General features: G+C 35.4%; 1 protein-coding gene across 5 annotated transcripts in view; it reads left to right on the forward strand.

Moving 5' to 3' along the window:
* TRIM37 (tripartite motif containing 37) overlaps positions 1-24,339 on the forward strand; it is a 148,159-nt gene that overhangs the window by 51,767 nt on the left and 72,053 nt on the right. For all 5 annotated transcript variants that reach the window (XM_057714470.1, XM_057714464.1, XM_057714465.1 and 2 more), the window contains exons 13-17: positions 4,272-4,451; positions 6,704-6,818; positions 7,735-7,953; positions 8,986-9,122; positions 14,917-15,002. In XM_057714470.1, coding sequence (XP_057570453.1) covers positions 4,272-4,451; positions 6,704-6,818; positions 7,735-7,953; positions 8,986-9,122; positions 14,917-15,002 — 737 coding nt within the window. The remainder of the gene's footprint in view (positions 1-4,271; positions 4,452-6,703; positions 6,819-7,734; positions 7,954-8,985; positions 9,123-14,916; positions 15,003-24,339) is intronic.

Consider the following 24,339-nt stretch of genomic DNA (forward strand, 5'->3'; position numbering starts at 1 on the left):
CGAAGTGACCAAATGCTGTTGGAAAAGTGAAGCCAGTAGGCTTGCTTGATGCAAGATTGCCACAAACCTTCAATGTGTACAAATGTAATACCTGTGAAGTACAATAAAGCAAAAACACAGTAAAACAAGGTGTGTCTGTACTTCTGCTTCTTGCCTTGGGAAAATTCTCCTTCTCTTACTGATATGTAGATTTTGTGACATTTCTATTGCATTTGGTACTTTTATTGTTGACGTATACACTTTGGGAACTTAAAGTTTACATTGTAGTCTTATAAGCAGTAATAACATTATCAGTGATAATGAAATATTATCACTCAGGTTCACTAAGGTTGAAAAAGATTAGCGTGTGTGTGTTTGTTAGATGTTATCTGAATACTTTAATAAGAATGCTCTATTTGGATAAAAACAGACATTGTATCTTTTTTTTGACCATGCTGTGTAGCTCGTAGGATCTTAGTTCCCCAACCAGGAATTGAACCCGTGCCCTCCATAGTGAAAGCATGCAGTTCTAACCACTGGACCGCCAGGGAATTCCCTTATCATCTGTCAATTCTCTTAACACTTCAGTGAGCCTGGAGAAGAATTTTGAATACTTTTTTTTATTAATTTTTGAAACATCATTCAACTACGGAATTGGGAGTTTAACAGTGAGGTAGTTTAACTGTCAAAATAGGAAATAAAAATGTAAATCATTGTATTATCTAGTAGATTTTAATAACACTTGGGACCCTGTAGAATTACTTTCATAATTTCATTATACTTAAACACCTTTCTCACTGTGTGTTAGCATACACCTGTGTAGGCTTTCAGAGGAAATTTGCACATGAGTGACATGTTCGAATTGACTCTTAACAGTATTTACTGAGCTGGCTTTTGTTTTAGAGAAGGAAATTTCTTTGAGTTGTTTAAGAAAAGAGTAGAACTTTCCCTTGGGGAGTAATATTGAGACAAAAATTTTAAGTTAATAATTGTTAAATTCATTCAGACTTTCAGTTTGATAAAAAAAAGGAATTTAAGTCGGAATATTCAAATTTGAGGTTTTAGTTTTATCTAAGATTAGGGTTGAGGTGGTGCATAAATAATTTAACTTGGATTAATTGCTGTATTTAATAGAAACATAGGTATATATCTGTCATGATTTTAAAGAACTAATGCAGATAAAAGAATGATCTCTTTTCAAGCATTATGTTTGTTCATATAAAAAACTGATTTTTCAAAAATTGTTCTATATTGGTTTTAAACGTTACCTGTCTTGATCCTCGATGTATTTAACCATCTGCATTAATGTCTTTCTCCCTAGATTGTCAATATTCTTGATTGTTCCTCTATGAAGTTTTAATTTTTTACCACTCATTTTTAAAATAGAAGTAAAAAAAATTTTAGGTGAAATTCATAGAATATGTAATTAACCATTTAAAAATACACAATTCTGTGGCACTTCGTGCATTTCCAGTGTTGTACAATCACCACCTCTCTCTAGTTTCAGAATGTTTTCATCATCCCAGAACACCTCGTACCCATCCCTTCCTTCCTCCAATCCCAGGCAACTACTACTTGGCTTTCTCTGTGTATTTGCCTAGTGTGGATGTTTCATATAACAGTTCATACAGAGACTTCCCTGGTGGTTCAGTGGTTAAGAATCCGCCTTCTAATGCAGGGGCTGTGGGTTTGATCCCTGGTCAGGGAACTAAGATCCCACATGCTGTGGAGCAACTAAGCCTGTGCACTCTAGAGCCCACACACTGCAACTACTGAGCCTGTACTCTCTGGAGCCCGTGCGCCGCAATGAAAGATCCTGTGTGCCACAACTAAGACCTGATACAGCCAAATAAATAAATAAATATTTGAAAAATAAAGTTCATACAATTTGAGATCTTTTGTATTTGGCTTCTCTTTACTTAGCACAGTGTTTTCAGGGTTTGCCCAGTGTTGAAACATATATCAAAACTTCATTCCTTTGTATGGCTGAACAATATTCCATTGTATGTATATACCTCAGTTTGTTTATCCGTTCATCTGTTAATGGACACATGGGTTGTTTCCATCTTTTGGCTATTATGAATAATCCTGCTGTAAATATTCATGTGCAAGTTTCTATATAGGCATGTTTTCATTTCTTTTGAATATATGCCTAGTTGTGGAATTGCTAGATTATACGGTCTGTGTTTTTAACGTTTTGAGGAATTGTCAACCTGTTTTGCACAGTGGCTGCACCATTCTCTGTTTCTGCCAGCAGTGTATTAGAGTTTATGTTTTTCTACACTCTTACCAACCCTTAATTATTTCACATTTTTAGATTACATTTTATAGCCATCCTAGTGAATATAAAGTGGTATCTCATTGTGGTTTTGACTTGTATTTCCTTAATGACCAGTGAAATTGAACATTTTTTCTTGTGGTTTTTTGGCCATTTGTATATCTTCTTAGGAGAAATGTCTGAAACTCAAGTCCATTCCCCATTTTTAAATTGGGTTGCTTGTCTTTTAATTGTTGAATTCTAAGAATTCGCTGTATATTTTGTATACTAAACCCTTATCAGACATGATTTGAAAACTTTCTCCCATTCTGTGAGTTATCTTTTTGCTTTCTTGATAATGTCCTCTGACACACAAAAATTTTAAATTTTTGTGGAGTCCAAATTACCTATCTTTTCTTTACTTGTTCATACTTTTGGAGTCAGATCTATGAATCCATTGGAAAATTCGAATTCATGAATATTCACTTGTGTTTTCTTCTAAGAGTTTTATAGTTTTAAGCCCTTACATTAAGGTCATCGATCCATTTTGAGTTAATTTTTGTATATGAAATTAGAAAGTTGTATATGATATATATATGAAATTTGTATGTGAAATTTGCATGTAGCAAGTTTTCTCAGCACCATTTTGTTGTTGTTGCTGTCGTTATAGTTTTGTGTTGTTTTGTTTTGGTGGGATTCCAGTTCCCTGACCAGGGATTAAACCCCGGGCCCATGGCAGTGAAAGCATGGAGTCCCAACCACTGGACTGCCAGGGAATTCCCTCAGCACCATTTGTTGAAAAAACTTTTCTTTCCCTATTGAATCATCTTAGAACCCTTTTCAAAAATCAGTTGTATGTAGATATTGGGGTTTATTTCTGGACATTTAATGGCACCCTTTGTCATTGAGAGCTGGCCTCACAACTGCTGTAATAACTAGGAAGACAAAATATCACAGCTTTTGTATTAGTTTGTGGCATCAGTCTGGATAATGCACTGTGAGAGATACTAATATAAAAATCATTTGACAGTACTTAAATACAGTTGACTCTTGAACAACGCAGGGGTTGGGGCACCAACCCTCCACACAGTCCAAAATCTGCATGTAACTTAAAATCAGCCCTCCCTGTCTTGGGTTCCTCTGTATCCATGCTTCTACATTCTCGGATTCAAACAGCTGCAGATTGTGTAGTAGTGTAGTGTTTACTATTTTTAAAAAAATTCACATTTAAGTGGACCAGTGCAGTTCAAACTTATGTTGTTCAAGCATCAGCTGTACTTACATTTATTTGTAGGTAAAGAACCATAATTTTTTCTTTTGCCTTTGCAAGTAGAAATAGGAAACTGAGGTATTGGGTTTTTCTTTTAAAAGTTTGTCTCCACTGAAAAAGAGAAGCTTTATGGCTACTGTTGGGTGTTCCTTCTGATGATTTTTATTTTTTCACTTTTCTTTCTTGCAATAACAGAACTTTATTAGTAAAAATGAGTTTGAAGACTTGACAGTTTTATGCTGTGTAAGATATGGAAATCTAAATGTACTGGCTTTCCCATGTATACTTATTTCCTATTAGAAAATTTTATAGGCTTGAATTTCTGAATACACAGTTAATTTTTGATAACTTGAATTGGAGAAATATAGTAGAGTATTCAAAATTTATTGTTTATTTTAAAATTGCATGGTGGTAAACCTCAAAGAAAATGGCAGAATATTGTGAGGAAACATAGGTAGTGAATATATGAAAAAATATATAGCGTTGCTAAAATGTGTCACTTTGAAAATACTATTTTATACAAAATTTATTCATTTTTTGGTGTGGTATTTTATACCTGCTATATTGGTAAACATTTTTAAAGGGGAAAAAGGACCTAGTGCCAATCAGGTGGTAGACCATTCATTACTACTGTTGTCACAATCCTTTCTGCAAGACATGTAGCTATGTATATCAATAAGTTTCTTCTTAGATACTTAATGACATTAATGTTTTGATGTCTTTTATTCTTGCTTTACTATATTAACAGTCTGTTTTCAATTTTAGATATGAGTACCGTGTAGAGATGGTTCATCAGTCCTGCAATGATCCTACCAAAAATATCATTCGAGAATTTGCATCTGACTTTGAAGTTGGAGAATGCTGGGGTTATAATCGATTTTTCCGTTTGGACTTACTTGCAAATGAAGGATACTTGAATCGACAAAATGACACGGTGATTTTAAGGTAATAGGAAACATTCGTATTGTGACTTTTATCACAGGGAATAATGTCATCAGAACTTTAAAGTCTTTTCACTTAACAGATGAACATTGAAATTCATGCTAACTATAATCTTACCATGTTCTTAACCATTTAATTTCAGAAGTCCTGTGTGGTCAGTGAATTAAGTCAGAAATGTGTTTGATGACATCTAGTTAGTAATTCCATAAAAAGTAAACTACTACTTCCTTCAGCCGGTTTGCAAGGCAGAAACAGAGACACAGATGTAGAGAACAAACATATGGACACCAAGTGGGGAAAGCAGGGAGGGTTGCAGGGGAATGAACTGGGAGATTGGGATACCAAATTGTACACTCTAAATATATGCTGTTTATTGTCTGTTAACTGTATCTCAATAAAAGTTCTTAAAAAAAAAAGTAAACTACTACTTCCAATAAATGTGGTAATGCCCCATTTATCTATTGAACTTCTAGCAACCTCACCATTTGGAAATCCAAGAATAGTGTGGGATCAAGTGCTTATTTATTTCACTTGACATTGTATATTATATTTGGGTGACTGGTTTTGCAAGCTTAATTTAACAAAAAGATTTCCAGTTTCTTTTTTTTTTTTTTTTTGGGGGGGGGTACACCAGGTTCAATCATCTGTTTTTATACACATATCTCCGTATTCCCTCCCTTCCTTGACTCCCCCCAGTTTCTTTTAAATAACAGCAAATTAAAAGTAAGGGAATAGAGATGAAAATTGATGAAAATAAACTAAGTGATGGTAGTTGGTATGTTATTTGCAAGAAAGGACAGCATAAACACTGACTATAAAACTGCAACAGCCCTATTTAATATTGGGATAACCTTTGTAACTCAGTTTTGGAGCATCATTACACCATGTTTTAATTTGATGATCAAAATGAGAGCTTGAGTATTAAAAAAAAATAAATTCAAATATGTTTTGAACTGAGTGGTTTCAGAGTGTTTAACAGTTTAGTAACTTTCCATCAAATAATTTTAGGGTTTTTTTCCTTAAAAGAGATTTGAATATACTCTTAAATTTCACTTATTCTGATTCCTTTGTCCTTGAGCATGCTGGATGAGCTGCTATTATATCACCCTTTACTATTATTGTTTTTCATAACTTTTCTGGGAGAATAAGGAAGTAAAAAAAGAGATTATTCCATTTTGAATGTAGGAAAAAATTCATGTTTTTGTCATCTCTTCTTTTGGGGGGTTATTTTAGTATGATTTTTTCACCTTTTTGGTTTTCTTAAATTATTCATCAAAAGAAATATCAATAATTTGTTCCTGTTTCACACTTCAACCAGAGAAGATTATAAAATTATTCAAATACCAATTTTACCAGCCTGCAAAACAGCCATTTTTTATGACCTTAGTCATAGTATGACTCCTTATTGGAGTCATAGTAATGTAAATGTTCAGCTATCTAATATAGGTAGAGATGGGGTTTTTTTGTGTTTTGTTTTTTTTGCTTTAATAAGTATTAGTTTTTGTGTGTTTTTTTTAAAGTACAGATAACTCTGAAGAGATCAAGATCCTATCATGTATCCATTTATATGCTTTAATATATAGAGATACTTGTTTTTTTCCTGACCCTAGCTGAAATATGCTGTACTGTGATATATGGAGAGTTTTGATTTTAAACTGCTATCTGGATGGAGTTGGGAATATAGGTTATTTAGAGCATGTAACTCTTTGAGGGACAGTGAAGCAGTCCTGGATAGTTGGCCCTTTAAGTGATTTTTTTTTTCTTTTTTGCTGAGGAGTAGGAAATATGGGAACGTGAGATGGAAGAGGGAATGAAAAAGAGAGTGCCTAAAATAAAATTTGCCTATTTTGTTACGGTCTTACCTAGGCAAGAAAGGAGGAGGAAAGCATTAGCTGTCTCCTTCCTGTATAGTGTGTTCCTCTTCTTCCCAGTTTATGATCAACACTGTATTTGAGCTGGATTATTATAGTATATACGTTCTGGTAGATTAGTTTGGAAGTTTAACCGTGATGTGTAATGTTATTTCTTTAAAAAAATACAGTTTGAATTTAGACAGCTGACTTTTCAGAACCGTATGTCTCTATAATTTGTGGACTACATGTATACATGGCAAATAGCAGGAGGTCTGAGTTCTGAATTTTCTCCTTAAAATGTAATCAAACTTAAAATTCCAGAATTTATAGTTATAGATTTAAGGCTTGGTTGATAATATTTTACTGTTTGGATTATTTTTCACGTGCAGCTATTCTTTTAAGGTTTCAGGTTCGTTCACCAACTTTCTTTCAAAAATGCCGGGACCAGCATTGGTATATTACTCAGTTGGAAGCTGCACAGACTAGCTATATCCAACAAATAAATAACCTTAAAGAGGTAAGCAAAACACAACATACATTTTGGGTTTAGTGTTGCATGTTGTCTTATTGACCTGTTACATTTGTAGTTAGATTTTGGATATTATTGCTGTTTGTAGTTTTGTAAAAAAAATCCACTTGTTCTTTATTCTCGCTACCTTTGAACTTCTAATTCTGGACTGTCCAATTCAGTAGCCACTAGCCACATGTGGCTGTGTAGACTTAATTAAAATTAAAAATTCAGTTCCTTAGTTGCAGTAGTTAGCTTGCTTTGGGAATTGCAGGTGTAGAACATTTCCATCATTGTATAAAATTGTATTGGACAGTGCTGCTCTAGTTTGAGGCAAACTCTTGTGTTTCTCTCAGTGACTTGGATATTTCTCTTCCCCATGCTGTTTTGAATTTAGAGGATTGTAAACTATAGGACAATTGAACGTTGCCCCATCTTAAATTATCACTATTGTTGAATTGAGCGTTGGGGAGGATCAGTTAATGAATTTTTATTTTATAGTGGTAAGCTAAATTATGTAAGGAATGTTTCTTTCTGCCAGTGGATATAGGGATGGGGTGAGAAATTTGAAGCGCTGAGAGTGGTTAATAAATGAGAGAGGAAAATAGAATATTTTCAAATTTTTTCATATTAAGTATATTATTTAAAACTGCCTGTATTTACTATGTGGTTTGCTAATTGTGTAGCCTGGGCTAGAAATGAGAAGAAAGATGAGAATAAATTAGGCAGTTTTTCTTTGTCATAGATTTTTCCATAAGCAAAAGTCAGGAAGGTAATGAGATAGATGGTTCAACACATGGTTTTATGAACATCTGATGTATGGGTTTTTGTTATTGTTTTTGTTTTTTCTGCTTAACATAATTTTACTGTACCAGTGAAGGACTGCTTATGACTCATGTTTGTTTGTATGTTCTTGTTTTAAAAGAGACTTACTATTGAGTTGTCTCGAACTCAGAAATCAAGAGATTTGTCACCACCAGATAATCATCTTAGCCCACAAAATGATGACACTCCTGACACACGAGCTAAGAAGTCTGGGTCACGCGCTGACATACTTCTCCAGGATGGTCCTACTACAGCTTCTGTAAGAGAGGCCAAAGAGGATGAAGAAGATGAGGAGAAGATTCAGAATGAAGATTATCATGTAATAATTAGACCTACTTTAGATTCATTTTGTCTTTGAAAAGAGAAATGATCTCATGGTTTCCAACATATGATATAGGGGGAATCAATGTGCTGAAAATCTTGTCCAGTTATATTTTCATTATTAGTGTATGCCCTTCTGTAACTGTTAATAAGTCAGAAGTTGTTTAATCAAAATTGTTTCAAGGTTCTAAAAATTAATTTATTATAGAAGACTGTACATTCTACAAAAGAAACTGTGATGTACATTCTAGAAGCTGCGTAAGTTGTGGATTTTAAAAATGTGTCCTATTTCCGTTCACAGAATCTACTTAAAGTACCGATTATTGCATATGTATGTAGGATCTTTTAGGATTTGGGAGATAGTCAGGTTTTGTCCCAGCTAAACTACAACTAGAATGAGATTTCAAGAATTGGTTGTTATTGTTTAAGATAAGAGAGACGAGAGATAAGCTTTCTTTGTTACATTGGTTATTTTTAAGATGGGAGGCTTCATGTATATGTATGAAGGAGCCAGTGGGGAGAAAGATTGAAGATAAGGTCCAGGTATTGACAAAACAATTTAAGGGGATAATAGAGGTTGGGATGGAGCACTCAGGTGAAGCAGTAAACCTTTGATAGAATGAGTTAAGGGTGAAGTTTGCAGATAGGGCAGCTGAAAGTTGGGGGCATTTATGCTTAATAGCCAATATGTTTTTCTGTGTATGTAGGTGGCAGGGTTTTCTAATCACGTTGAGGATAACAGAGGTTAGGGTAGGCCTCGAGGAGTGATGGTTTGAAATGTTACTTTGTGAGGAAGCTGACATGGAATATATGAAGCATTTCCAGTCATACTGAAGGCCCAGCTGAAATTGGCAGAAATAACTTATTAGTGGTGCCAGGTAAATGTGGTTGTGAGAGTTACCTCTACAGGACTCAGCAGTCTAGGCAAAGGAGCAGAGAATTCTGATGATTACCTTATTCTTTGGTGCTTGATCCATGGGCTGAGGGAAAACATGTGAGATAGAAGTCTTGTTTCTTTGCCTTAATCTAGCATGAGCTTTCAGATGGAGATCTGGATCTGGATCTTGTTGGTGAAGATGAAATAAATCATCTCGATGGCAGCAGTTCTTCTGCCAGTTCCACAGCAACAAGTAACACGGAAGAAAATGACATTGATGAAGAAACCATGTGAGTGTTTTACATTAACTACTGCTATAAATCATCTAAGTGGTAATTATTAGAAGCATATTAATTAGGTTAGGCCTAAAAGTGTGAATATTAAGCTTTTTTTTTTTCTTGATCTACAGTATCTTATATAAATAAGTAAAGGAACTTGAAGGGAAGAGTGAACTAATTTCCTCCCTCTCATCTCTGGGTTCCGAATTGAGTTTTAGTTTTAGATTTTGCTTTAACTTTTAATTTTGCAATTATTTCATGTTTAAGAAAAGTTGCAAAAGTGTTAACAGAATTCCCATATTTCCTTTGCCGAGATTAGTTCCCCAAATGTTAATATTTTGCTTTGTTGTGTTTCTCTCTTTTCTCTCTCTCTGTATATAATTTTTTTGTGAGACATTTGAGATTAAGTGAATACACTTCTCATTGTGTACTTCCTAAAAACAAGTATGTTTCTTATGTAATTTCAGTACCATTATCAAAATCAGGAAGTTAACATTGATGTAATACTATAATCTATGACCTTATAGAAGTTTTGACAGTGATGTCCTTTGTCTGGTTTAGGATCCAATTCAGGATCACATGTTGCTTTTTGCTAACTCTTTAATCTGATTCAGTCTGGTTCATGTACTCTCATTATTTTTTTTAACTTGTTTTTTATGACTTTGACACTTTAGAAAAATAGAGCAGTTATATTGTACTCCCTCAATTTGGAGTAGTCTGATATTTCCTCACAATTAGATTGAGGTTATGCACTTTTGGCAGGAATAAGACACAAGTGATGAGCCTTTCAGCTTTTCAGCCCATCAGTGAGGGAAAGGTGGAGGGCACATGTCTTCAGTCTGTGCCATTATGGTTGATTGATTTAGAATACTTGGTTAAGGTGATGTCAGCCGAATCTCTCTACTCTAAAATAACTACTTTTCCCCTTTGTAATTAATAAGTGTCTTGTGGGACATATTTGGAGCCTGTAAATATCTTATTTTTTGTTGTACTTATTAGTCCACTAATTTTATCATTCATTGATGATTCTTGCTTGACAAAAGGTTACTGTGTTGATTGCCAAATTGTGATTTTCTAATGTCATTATTTCTTCTACATTTATTAATTGGAATTCTATTCTAAGGAAGAACTTTTCCCTCTGCCCTATTCGTTACTTAATTTCATTAGTATAGACTCATGGAGTTTCGTATATTTAAATTGTTTAATCCATTTACTATCATAATTTATTGCTCAGATTGTCCCACATTTGGCCAGTGGGAGCCCATTAAAAGCTTCCATGTCCTTTTTAGATATGTCCTCATCAGTACTTGATTTTCTTGCATACAAGACATTCCAGGTTCATCTTGTACTTTCTCTATTCCAGCCCATTGCAAAAGAGTAAGGTGAGAGTTTTAAACGTCCTATTTGACCTCACCTCCATTTCCACAAGTTAGTTCTTCAGAATAGACCTTTTTCACTTAATGTTCTCTCTTTAGCATACATGGCAGATTGTCTAAAAGGGTTAGTTAAAATATGAAGCCTTTAAGTCACCAAATCAGAAATCATTATTAGTGATATTTTTAAATGTATAAAATAGAACTGGTTAATTTGAATTGATGTGGAAAATTCTTTTAAATGGTGATGCTATAAAGTGGACTCCACCTTGATAATAGCTTAAATATATGGTTCTATCTGAATTAATTCCTTGGACTGTTAGGCCTCTTGACATTTTTCAAGGTAGTTTTGAGGGCAGTTGGATTTTACATAAAGTTGGAGTTACACCCTTTCATTAGATTGACTTTTTAATGCTTTTTCTACTAGAAGGTGTTTGATTATGTTCCCTTTATATACATACATCTATAATAATATCTTGTTTCAAACTGTTTTGTGTAATGCATAGAAGCAGCAGAGTTAATCTTGAGCTAATTTGAGCACCTAGGGAATCATAAATTGTTAGCTCTTACAAATTAAGGTCAATTCCTTCCTTTTATAGATGGGGAAATAGGTACACCGTTGATTTGGATAACAGTTATTATAAACATCTTTTAGTTAACTAGAACGCATTTATCAAATAGGCCTTTCTTCTCTTCCTCCATCTCAGTCTTTCTATGATAGTATCATATATTTTCTTCCTGCTGTTTATTTTTTTCTTTTTCTTTTGAGGTAATTGTAAATTCACTTGCAGTTGTAAGAAATAATACAAGATCCCATATGCCCTTTGCCCAGTTTTCCCCAGTAGTAACATCTTGCAAAACTGTGGTACAGCATCACAGCCAGGATGTTGATGTGACATAAGCAAGGTATAGAACACTTCAGTCACCACAAGGATCCCTTATATTGCTATTTTATACTGTACCCACTTTCCCCTACCTAACCTCCTCCCCTGCAACCACCCATGTTTCCCCCATTTCTATAATTTTGTCATTTAAACAATATTATGTAAATGGGATCATACAGTATGTAAGCCTTAGGGACTGGCTTTTTTTCACTCTGCGTAGTTCTCTGGGGATTCATCCAGGTTATTGTATGTATAGGTAGTTCATTTGCTTTAATGTTGAGTAGTCTGTGTTGTGGATGTACTACAATTTATTCAACCATTTGCTTATTGAAGGACATCTGGATTGTTTTCAGTTTGGGTCTGTTACGAGTAAAGCTACTATAAACATTCATGTACAGATTTTTGTATGAACATGTCTCCATTTCTCTTGGATAAGTGCAACTGTTGGATTGTATGGCAACTGAAAGTTTAGTTTTTGAAAAAACTGCCAAATAGTTCTCTAGTTTTTGCATTCCTATGAACAATATGTGCGTGATCCAGTTCCTCTGAATCCTTAGCAGCATTTAATGTTGCGGCTAGTTTTTTTGGTTGTGTTGGGTCTTCCTTGCTGTACGGGCTTTCTCTCTAGTTGTGGCTAGTGGGGGCTGCTCTTCATTGCAGTGCTCGGGCTTCTCAGTGAGGTGGCTTCTTTTGTTGCAGAGTGTGGGCTGTAGGTGCACAGGCTTTGGTAGTTGTGGCGTGCAGGCTTAGTTGCTCTGTGGCATGTGGGATCTTCCCAGACCAGGGATCGAACCCGTGTCCCCTTCATTGGCAGGCAGATTCTTAACCCCTGCACCACCGGGGAAGTCTGCCACTAGTTTTTATTTTAGTCATTTTTGATAGGTATGTAGTGATATCTCATTGTGGTTTTAATTTACATTTCCCTGTTGGCTAATGATGTTGAACATCTTTTCATTTGCTTAATTTGCCATAGGCATATCCTTATTGGTGAAATTTCTCTTCATGTCTTTGCCTATTTTCTAATTGGAATTTTTTTAATGGTAAAATATACATAACCATTTCTCAGGGCAGTTCAGTGGCATTAAGTATTCATATTGTTGTGCAGCCATCACCACCATCTGTCCCCAGAGCTTTGTTTCATCTTCCCAAACTAAACTCTGTACCCATTAAACAGTAACGTCCACTTTCCCCCTAGTAACTACTGTTGAGTTTTGAGAGTTCTTTATATATTAGATACTAGTCCTTTGTTGGATTTGGATACATGCTATGCAAATACTTTCTCCCACTCGGTAGCTTGTCTTTTCATATTCTTAACAGGGCCTTTTGTCAATCAGAAGTTTTTAATCTTTCAACAGTGTTTTGTAATTTTCAGAGTATATGTTTTACATGTCTTTTGTTTAATTCATTCTTAAGTATCTCGTTCTTTTTCATGCTATTGTAAATGCAGTTGAATTTTCTTTTAAAATTTCCTTTGTGGATTGTTCTTTGCAAGTACATGAAAGTACAGTTGATTTTTGTATCCTGAAACATTGCTAACTGGTTTATTAGTTCTGATAGTTTTTTAATGGATTCTTTAGGTTTTTCTATATACAATATTACATCTGTAAATAGATTTAGTTTTCTTCTTTTCCAGTTTGGGTGCCTTTTATCTCTTTTTCTTGCCTGAGTTCACAGGATAGAATGTTGAATTTCAGAATTGGTGGGAGTGAACATAAGTGGATATAAGTGTGATATTAGCTGTGGATTTTGCATATATGCCCTTCTAGTCCTGGTTTATTGAGTGTTTTTATTTTGAAAGGGTATTAGATTTTGTCAAATTCTCTTTCTGCATCTATTCAGGTGATCATGTAGTTTTTTTTTTTTTTTTAACTCTATTGATATGGTGTATTACATTAGTTGATTTTCAGATTCTAAACCGACTTTGCGTTCCTTGGATAAATTCTACTCGGCCATGGTGTGTAATTTTTTTTTATGTTTTGCTGGATTCCATTTGAGAGTATTTTTTTATGCTCTTAATAGTGTTCCGCCTTTCTCTGTGGCTCTGTTTTTATAGCCTGCTTCTTCCTGCAGGCAAAATCTCTGAGCCAGAGCTCTGAAGCTGGAGTGAGGACAAAGGTGTACTTATTTCTCCCACTTTAGAAGCTGAGCCAATGGGGATGGGCGAGTTGGGGGCTGTAGCCTCAGATCTTTTCAGTTTGTCTTTTCAGGCCCAGCACTTCTGTTTTATGAGTGAACTGGGGCAATGGTGATCTGTGCCCCGGTTTCTTCAGCTTGCAGCATCCAAGGTAGAGCCTTGGGTCTGGATGGAAGAAGGGAATCCCTGTCTCTTGGCCATTTACACTTGACTTTAGCCTTAGCCACAGGTAGCTGGCAACAGGATGAGAAATTCTCCTCCAGGGAGTATAGCCGTTCTATTGGGAGCTGTGGGAAATGGGAGCCTTCTTTTCTTGGCTGCACTGGTCTGAAGTGGAATTTCTTTATCACTGAAATGGGAGTGGGGAGTCGTCTTGGTTCAAGTACCACAGTCTCACAGTTGTTACTAAATTTTAGTACATTTTCTTGAGGAGATGTTGTTTTCGTTTGCTTTATGCTCTTAGAACCATTTCCAGGGTCTTTAAATGGTTGCTTTAAAAAATTATTTTTACCAGTGGAGAGCAGATCTGTAGAGCTGGAGAGCAGATCTGTAGAGCTCCTTGTGCTGTCAGTCTGGGAACTGATTTTGAGACTTCTTTAAATTCCCCAAACTGGCACTGATTAGTGCTGTTCCATATAGTACTTTGTCATTTCTGCACATCCTACTGGATGTCTAAAATTAAAAATACTAAAAATACAAGTTGAACAATGGAAGCTCTTGTGTACTTCCAATAGATAGGAGAGTTAGTAAAACTGCTTTGGAATACAACTTGTCAACATATACGAAGATAACTATGTAAATATATACTCTGTCCCCAAAATTTCACTCCTACTTGTATAAATAACATAACCCCATGGATATGTACACCAAAATACATGTACTAGAATGCTGGTTTTATTGTTATTTGTGATAATATCAAAGCAATCCAAATACCTATCCACAATCTACAAAGAAAATAAACTTTTGTTTCATAAAACATAAAAAAAATGTAATTGTGTTTTGATAGACAACACCCTCTTTTCTGAAATAGTATTTTAAGAAAATAGTGTTTAGTCATATACAGTAATTTGAACATCTTTCTTAACCTTAAAATGTACTTTTTTAAGCCTAATTCACTAAGTTATAAATTCTTTGAAGCCATAATCTTTTCTGCTTACAGTGGTTCTCAGGTTTTCTATTTTAAAAATTAAGTGTTGCCCACCTATCTTGGTATTTTAAACAGGTAGATTGGACATTACTAGTACTGCCTATACGTGTGATAGTGACAAAAGTCTCTTCCTTCGTTTTCGTATTTAGAAATATTCCATTACTTCACAGGAGAAAGCTATATACCATTGTTGGGAAATTCATTGTGGTGTGACAAATAATTTTAATTGTACTTAATATGTGGAATGATGAATTTTGTATATTCTTAGGTCTGGAGAAAATGATGTAGAATACAACAACATGGAATTGGAAGAAGGAGAACTCATGGAAGATGCAGCTGCAGCAGGACCTCCAGGTACTGGGGTCAAGCCGCACAAGCTGTTCTATCTTCTCTTTGCTCTTCTCCGAATGTATCATATTTCAGTATGTGGCAGCCGTTGCTCTACATGGTTCATGGTATTAGAAGGACTATATTTTATGTATAGATTTTAGAATGTATTACTAATAGTATTTAAAACAGTCATAATAGCTAAAATTTCATGTATTCTAATGTACCAGGCACTGTGCAAAAACACTTTATGTGTACCTTATCTCATTTGCCTATAAAATTCTTGGAGATAAGTTTTAATATTATCGTCTTTTTATAGCTGTAGAAACTCATGTGTAAGGGAGTTAAGCAACTTGCTGTCTTTTCACAGTTAGGTAAATGAAAGAGAGGAATTAGAGTTTTTGGTTTATTTGAATCCAAAGCTCATGGTCCTATCTACTGTTATATACTTAACTATCTTTTTATGTTATGTAAGTCTTATTTGTATATCTACCCCAACTATAAGAATAATCTGAATAGAATTGTTGAATCTTTGACTTACAAAGGACCTTTTGAAAAGTCATTTTATATGTGGAAAGAACACATTTAGTTGCTTAGATCACATAGTTAGTTGTTGGTATAGCCAGGGTAAAACCTCACATTGTCTTCTTGGACCCAGTTTCTTGCCAAAGTACACTGCTCCTCGTAGGATAACCTTACTTAAATAGTAGGTGTTTCTTTTGTGTTCTTGGACCTGTTTAAGCATGGGAATCTTGGCTCCAACAATTGTCAGCTAGTTTTGTACTGCTTCTGCTTTACCAGTGCTGCCCTAGGTATGAACACTGGCATATGCTGTTAGCATGCTTGAATAACTGAAGACCTCTTTCAGCATTTCAGATTCCACCTATGCACTGTACTCCTGTCTCTCACTTTATTCCTAGGTGATCGTAGTCACACCTGTATTTCAGTTCTGTCTATATGCGGATTACTCTCCAAGTTCCATCTCTAGCCTCTATTTTTCTCATGACTTCCAGACTAATGTAACAGTCTGGTTTTTTTGTTTTTTGTTTTTTTAATAAATTTATTTATTTTTATTGGATGTGTTGGGTCTTCGTTGCTGCACACAGGCTTTCTGTACTTGCGGCAAGCAGGGGCTACTCTTTGTTGGGGTGCGCAGGCTTCTAATTGCAATGGCTTCTGTTGTTGCAGAGCATGGGCTCTAGGCGTGCAGGCTTCAGTAGTTGCGGAGCATGGGCTCATTAGTTGTGGCTCGAGGGCTCTAGAGCACAGGCTCAGTAGTTGCGGCGCATGAACTTAGTTGCTCCATGGCATGTGGGATCTTCTGGACCAGGGATCAAACCCGCATCCCCTGCATTGGCAGGTGGATTCTTAACCACTGTGCTACCAGGAAATCCCAACGGTCTGGTTTTGATATCTCAGGCTTAGCATCTCCTAAACAGAAATCATTATCTTTTTTTGGCGGGCCTACCTGTCAGTAATGTCTACCATCTTGGTCATTGCTAGTGCTCCACATTTTTCATGTTTTCCTCTCCCTTAAACTCTGCCTTTAATAGATTACCAAAATCTGTTGATTCTACCTCCAAAATAGTGAGTGAATTCATTTGTTATTCCACGTTCCATTGCCATTTCTGGTCTAGTCCACTGTCTTTCAAAATAGCCTCTCATTTGGGTTCTTTGTATCCATTATTGCTCCCCTCCATTCAGTTTCCCATGGCATGAGTTCAGAATGAGATGGGGTTTTTTTCCTTCAAAATAATATCATACCACTTCTCTACTCAAAAACCATTTATTGCATTCCATTTACTTATAGGACGAAGTCCAGATTCATTAACATGGTACACAAGGCTCTTCATGTGCTGGCTCTTGCTTATTTTTTTTCTCCAGCTTTAGAAGGTATAATTGACAAAAATTTTTATATGTTTAAGGTGTACAACATGATGGTTTCATATAAATATACATTGTGAAATGGTCACCACAATCAAGCTAATTAGCATTCATTGCTTTACATAGTTACCTTTTTTTTCCCCCTTTCCTACTCTCCATCCCACTCCCCTCTGGCAACAACCTGTTTGTTTTCTGTATATGACTTTGTTTCTGGTTTTTTATGTTTGTTCATTTTTTTTTTTAGATTGTACATGCAAGTGAAATCACATGGTCTTTGTCTTCCTCTGTCTGGCTTATTTCACTTAGCAGAATACCCTCTAGGTCTATAATGTTGCAAATGGCAAGATTTTATTCTTTTTTTATAGCTAAGTAATATTGCTGTATACATACGCACACCCACACACATACCACATCTTATCTTGGCTATTGTAAATAATGCTGAAATGAACTTTGGGGTGCATATACTTTTTCAAGTTAGTGTTTTTGTTTTCTTTGGAAAAACACCTGGAAGTGGAATTGCTAGATTGTATGTTAGTTTTATTTTTAATTTTTTGAGGAACCTCCATACTGTTTTACATAATGTCTATACCAATTTACATTCCCACCAACAGTGCATAAAGGTTCCCTTTTCTCCACATCCTTACCAATACTTGTTATTTCTTGGCTTTTTGGTAATAGCTACTCTGACATGTGTGAGGTGATAGCTCATTGTGGTTTTGGTTTGCACTTCCCTGATGATTAGTGATGTTGTGCATCGTTCTGTCTTTGGCCATCAGTATGTCTTCTTTGGAAAAATGTCTATTCAAGTCCTGAGCCCATTTTTTAATCTTGTTGGGTTTTTTCTTTTTTTGATGTTGAGTTGTATGAATTCTTTGTGTTTTGAATATTAGCCCCTTATCAGAAATATCATTTGCAAATATCTTCTCTCATTTAGCAGGCTGCCGTTTCATTTTGTTGATAGTTTCCTTTGCTCTGCAAAAGCTTTTTAGTTTGATATAGTCCCTTTTGTTTTATTTTTGCTGTTTCCCTTGCCTAAGGAGACAGATCCAAAAAAATATTGCTGAGACCAGTGTTGAAGAGCATAATGCCTGTTTTTTTCTGAGTTTCATGGTTACAGATCTTACATTTAAGTCTTTTTTTTTTTTTTTTGGCCATGTCCTGCATGGCTTGTGGAATCTTAGTTCCCTGACCAGGGATCGAACTCGTGTCCCCTGCAGTGGAAGCTCGTCTTAACCACTGGACTGCCAGGGAATTCCCCACATTTAAGTCCTTATCCGTTTTGGATTTATTTTTGTGTATGGTGTGAGAAAGTTGTACATTTTGATTCTTCTACATGTAAATGTCCAGTTTTCCCAGCACCATTTATTGAAGAGACTGTCTTTTCCCTGTTGTATATTCTTGCCTCCTTTATCATAGATTAATTGACCATGTAAACATAGGTTTATTTCTGGGCTCTATTCTGTTCCATTGATCTATGTGTCTGTTTTTATGCCAGTACCATATTGTTTGGATGACTGTAGCTTTGTAGTATAGTTTGAAATCAGGGCGCATGAGATCTCTAGCTGTGTTCTTTCTCAAGATTGCTTTGGCTATTCAGGGTCTTTTGTGTTTCTATAGAAATATTAGGATTCTTTGTTCTAGTTCTGTGAAAAATGCTGTTGGTGTTTGAATCTGTAGATTGCCTTGGGTAGTATGGTCATTTTAACAATATTAATTCTTCCTGTGCATGAGCACAGTGTGTCTTTCCATTTGTTTGTGTTGTCTTCAGTTTCTTTCAGCAATGTCTTAACAGTTTTCAGAGTGCAAGTCTTTTATCTCCTTGGTTAGATTTATTCCTGCGTATTTTATTCTTGATGAAATAGTAGAAGAGATTATTTTCTAATTTCTCCTTCTGATAGTTTGTTACTAGAGTATAGAAATGCAACAGATTTTTGTTTTGTATTAATTTTGTATCCTGAAAGTTTACCAAATTTGTTGATGAGTTCTGGTAGTTTTTTGGTGGGGTCTTTAGGATTTTCTATGTATAGTATCATGTCATATGCAAACAGTGACAGTTTTACTTCTTCCTCTCCAATTTGGATTCTTTAAAATTTTTTCTTATTGTCTGCTGTGGCTAGGACTTCCAGTATTATATTGAATAAAAGTGGTGAGAGTGGACATCCTTGTCTTGTTCCTGATCATAGAGGAAATGCTTTCTTCTTTTCACTGTTGAGTATGATGTTAACTGTGGGCTTGTTATATATGGCCTTTATTATGTTGGGATATGTTCCTTTTATTCCCAGTGTGTTTATAGTTTTTATCATAAATGGATGTTGAATTTTGTCAGAAGCTTTTCTTGCATTTATTGAGATGAGCAAAAGTTTTTTATTCTGTAATTTGTTAATGTGGTGTATCACATTGATTAATTTGCAGTTATTGAGCCAACCTTGCATCCCCAGGATAAATCCCACTTGATCACAGTGTCTGATCCTTTTAATGTTTTATTGAATTTGGTTTGCTAAAGTTTTGTTGAGGGTTTTTGTTTCTGTGTTCATCAGTGATATATTGGTCTGTAATTTTCTTTTCTTGTGGTGTCTTTGGTTTTGGTATCAGGGTGATACTGGCCTTGTACAATGAGTTTGGAAGCATTACTTCCTCTTCAATTTTTTGGAATAGTTTGAAAAGGGTAGGTGTTAACTCTTCTTTAAATGTTTGGTAGAATTCACCTGTGAAGCCATATGGTGTTGGACTTTTGTTTGTTGGGAGTTAAGTTTTTATTACTGATTCAGTTGAAATTTCATTACTGGTAATCAGTATGTTCATAATTTTTTATTTCTTCTTGATTCAGTTGTGGGAGACTGTATATTTCTAGTAATCTGTTTCTTCTAGGTTGTCCATTTTATTGACATATAATTGTAGTAATCTCTTATGATCTTTTGTATTTCTGTTGTATCAGTTGTAACTATTTCCTTCTACTAACTTTGGGTTTTGTTTTTTTTTCTTTTTCTTTCTAGTTCCTTTAGATGTAAGGTTATGTTGTTTATTTGAGACTTTTCATACTTCCTGAAGTAGGCTTGTATTGCTGTAAACTTTTCTCTTAGAATTGCTTTTGCTGTGTTCCATGTTTTTGGATCATTGTGTTTCTGTTTTCATTTATCTCCAGGTATTTTTTTATTTCCTCTTAGATTTCTTTAGTTGTTTAGTAGCATATTGTTTAGCCTCCACATGTTTCTGTTGTTTGCAGTTTTTTTGTTGTAGTTGATTTCTAGTCTGTTAGTGTTGTGGTCAGAAAAGATACTTGATATGATTTCATTCTTAAAATTATTAAGACTTGTTTTGTGGCCGAGCATGTGGACTGTCCCAGGGAATAATGTTCCCTGTGCACTTGAAAAGAATGTGAACTCTGCTGCTTTTGGATGGAATGTTGTATATATAGAGATCTATATGTGTATATCTCTATTAAGTCCATCTAATAGATGGACTAATGTGTCATTTAAGGCCAGTGTTTCCTTATTGATCTTCTGTCTGGGTAATCTATCCATTGATGTAAGTGGGGTGTTAAAGTCTCCTACTATAATTGTATTACTGTCTGTTTCTCCCTTTATGTCTGTTAATATTTGTTTTATGTATTTAAGTGCTCCTGCGTTGAGTGCATATATCTTTACAATTGTTATAGCTTCTTGTTGGATTGATCCCCTTATCACTACATATTGAGCTTTGTCTTTGTTATGGTCTTTGTTTTAAGTCTGTTTTGTCTGATGTAAATATTGCTACCCCAGGTTTCTTTTTGTTCCATTTCCATGGAATACCTTTTTCTATGCTCTCACTTTCAACCTGTGGGTGTTTTTAGATCTGAAGTGAGTCTTGTAGGCACATATATATGGGGGTTTTTTTTGTATCCCCTCAGCCACTCTGTGTCTTTTGATTGGTGCATTTAGTCCATTTATGTTTAAAGTAACTGTTGTTAGGTATGTTCTTAATTGCCTTTTTGTTAATAGTTTTCTGGTTCTGTATTTCTTTTTTGTTCCATTCTTCTTTTGCTCTCTTCCCTTGAGATTTGACGACTATCTTTAATGTTAGTTTTGGTTTCTTTCTCTTTTTTGTGTGTGCATCTATGGCTTTTTAGTTTGTGGTTACCATTAGGTAACACATACATACAGACAGACACATGATTATTTTAAATTGCAGATTTCTTAAGTTTGAATACATTCTAACAACCCTGCATTTTTATTCCCCTCCCTACCCCCACTCCATGTTTAATGTTTTTACGTTACATTTTACATCTTTTGTGTATCTCTTAACTGCTTATTGTGGACATAAACAATTTTACTACTTTCGTCTTTTATCCTTCCTATTAGCCTTATAAGTGTTTGATCTACTACAGTTAAGATGTTAAGTTGTCCATTAAACAGGAAATCTTTCTTATACAGAAGCCTAGGTATATAGTAAAATAGTATTTACTAAATTTAATTTTTTAGATAGTATTAAATAATGATATAGCTTAGAACTAGTATTTAGTGACTCAGGTGGCCTCATTCCCATAAGAATAGCTTTAAGTTTATTCAGTTATTTTCTTTTAGTTGCAAGAGAATTTAGGCTTAGTAATGTGTGCTGAAAAGGGTTTTAAGTATCCTTCTAATGTAGAACATGAGCTAGTTAATCAGCTGAGTATGAAAAATCTATTCTTTTGGGTTGGCCAATATAATTGCCTGCCATGTGTGACTTACGAAACATTGTAATAATACTTCTTATTTGAGAGCTAAAAAGTTTTGGCAATATACATTCCTAAAACAAATTGACATTTTATGAAGTTATTACTCAAAATGTCTGTTATGTATTGCAGGTTAAAGATTTTTTTTTTTTTCAGGTTAAAGATTTTTAAGGTTACTTGTTCCCCACGTTTAATGAATACCCACTAGGTATCAGCCATTGTGTTGTTCATTGGGATTATAAAATGAATGAGCATCACTTTTCCTAAATGAGAATCCAGCACCAGTCATTGCAAAACTTTGTGGTTGTAAATATAGATACAGTGTGACACCAAAAATGGGAAAGAACAGCTAATTAGAAATGGGTGAAAAAGATTTCAGGTAGCGAGTCATGTTTGATCTTGCTCTTGAAAGATGACCTAAGAGTTAGGTTCATTAGATGAACAGGGAAATAATGAGATTGAAGAGCAAAGGCATTGTAGGCAGAAGTGGCAGCATTGTCTTTTTTGGGAACTTTAAGTAATTGAGAGTTTAGTTTATGTAGGGGCAGGCCAATGTGAGGTGGGTAAGCAGGAATAAGATTAGGTAATGAAAAGTCTCATTTGCCAGGCTAAGGAGTTTGGGCTTTATTTTATGGAATCGCTAAATGTCTTTAAAAGCGAATGTGATCAGATTTTTCTGTGTAGTGGAAAATGGATTAAAGGTGGATGAGATAAAATTAGTTAGAAAATTACTACGGGAATTCCCTGAGAGTCCAGTGATTAGGACTCTGAGCTTTCACCTTTCACTGCCGAGGGCACAGGTTGAATCCCTGGTCAGGGAACTAACATCCCATAAGCTATGTGGCATGGCCAAAAAAGAAAGAAAGAAAAAAAACTACCTCCATATTCCAGGAGAGAAATTTTGAGGGCCTCAAGTGAGGTAGTAGCAGAGGAGGTAAAGAAGAAGAAACCTTTTGAGAGATGTTAAATAGAATCTATAAGACTTGGGAGTGTCTTACTGGATGGGTTGGAGTTGGTGGAGATGTGGGGATGATTCCTTAAGGTTTCTAGGTTAGCCCCTGCTATAATATAAACTAATGAGTCCAGGTGCAGAAGATAATGTATTCCATTTGATCTGTGTTGATCTTGAGAGGCCAGTGGGACCCCCATGTATTGATCTCCAGACCCATATAACTGACTGCTTAGAAGACCACAGGTGTGCAGTCTGTCTAGTAATGTATATTGCTTTTTTTAAAAAATAAATTTATTTATTTATTTATTTATTGGCTGTGTTGGGTGTTTGTTGCTGCACACAGGCTTTCTCTAGCTGCAGTGAACAGGGGCTACTCTTCATTGTGGTGCTTGGGTTCCTCATTGTGGTGGCTTCTCTTGTTGTGGAGCATGGGCTCTGAGCACGTGGGCTTCAGTAGTTGTGACACACAGGCTCAGTAGCTGTGGCTCTTAGGCTCTAGAGTGTAGGCTCAATAGTTGTGTCACGTGGGCTTAGTTGCTCTGTGGCATGTGGTATCTTCCTGGGGCAGGGATCGAACCTGTGTCCCCTGCATTGGCAGGCGGATTCTTAACCACTGCACCATCTAGAGAGTCCCTATTGCTTTTTAAAAATTTTTATTCATTAGAATAAATGAATTAATTTAAAACATTATTCAAAAGATTCATCCATAATGTATAAAGAACTTCTACAAATCAGTAAGAAAAAGAGATGACAACCTCTTAGTTAAGAAAGGCAAAAGACAGGAATAGACACTTCACAAAGGAGGCTATCTAGATGACCAATATACATTTTTATAGGTGCTCTGCCTCTTTTGTCAGAGAATTGCAAATTGTGATGTGTCCCAGTGTGGATCTTTTGAGTTTGTTTATCCTCCATGAAGTTTGTTGAGTTTTTTGGACGCTTATATTAACAGATTTCATTATATGTGGGAAATTTTTATCCATTTTTCTTTGAATAATATTCTTTCTCCTCCTCTCTAATTCCCCTTATGTGTATGTTGGTACACTTGGTGGCGTTCCACAGGTCTCTGAGACTGTTCATTCTCTTTCAGGAAATGCCAGATAGAAACCACATTATGATACCATTGCATACGCACTATAATGGCTAATACATTTTAAACTGGCAGTATTAAATGTTGAAAGCATTTGGAGAGATGGAAACTCTCATAGCCTGGTGGTAGGAATGAAAATTGATACTTTGGAAAACTGTTGGGCAATATGGGCTAAAGCTGAATATACACATCCTGTGGCTTTCCCAGTTTCAACAGAATGGAAGCTGGTGTTTGCCAGTTGAGTTTTGCAAGATAATTTAGAGCAGCATTGTTCTTCTTCTTCTTCTCCTTTTTAATATTTATTTATTTGATTGTGCCAGGTCTTAGTTGTGACAGGTAGGCTCTTTAGTTGTGGCATGCAAACTCTTAGTTGTGGCACACATGTGGGATCTAGTTCCCTGATCAGGGTTTGAACCCAGGCCCCCTGCATTAGGTGTGGAGTCCCAACCACTGTGCCACCGGGGAAGTCCCCAGCATTGTTCTTTTTTAGGTGGTTTTGTTTTCTTGTGTTTTTAATTTAAAAAAAAAGTGTTATTTACAGCAAAGTAAAGGATGTGAAAAACTAGAGAAGACTGGAAAGGTAGTTTGGGTCTAGATTTTGTAGACCCTTGGATGTCATAATGCATACAGGCACTGTGATAAAATCAAGGGCTCAGATAGATCAGTGTAACATTTTAGCAGGATTAATCTGGCTTGGCTTAGAAGGAGAGGATCCATTTGCTTTTTTATGAGGTGGTGGTGTGGGGTT

This window comes from Hippopotamus amphibius, chromosome 17 (assembly GCF_030028045.1).
Source record: "Hippopotamus amphibius kiboko isolate mHipAmp2 chromosome 17, mHipAmp2.hap2, whole genome shotgun sequence".
In the NCBI taxonomy this organism is placed as follows: Eukaryota; Metazoa; Chordata; class Mammalia; order Artiodactyla; family Hippopotamidae; genus Hippopotamus; species Hippopotamus amphibius.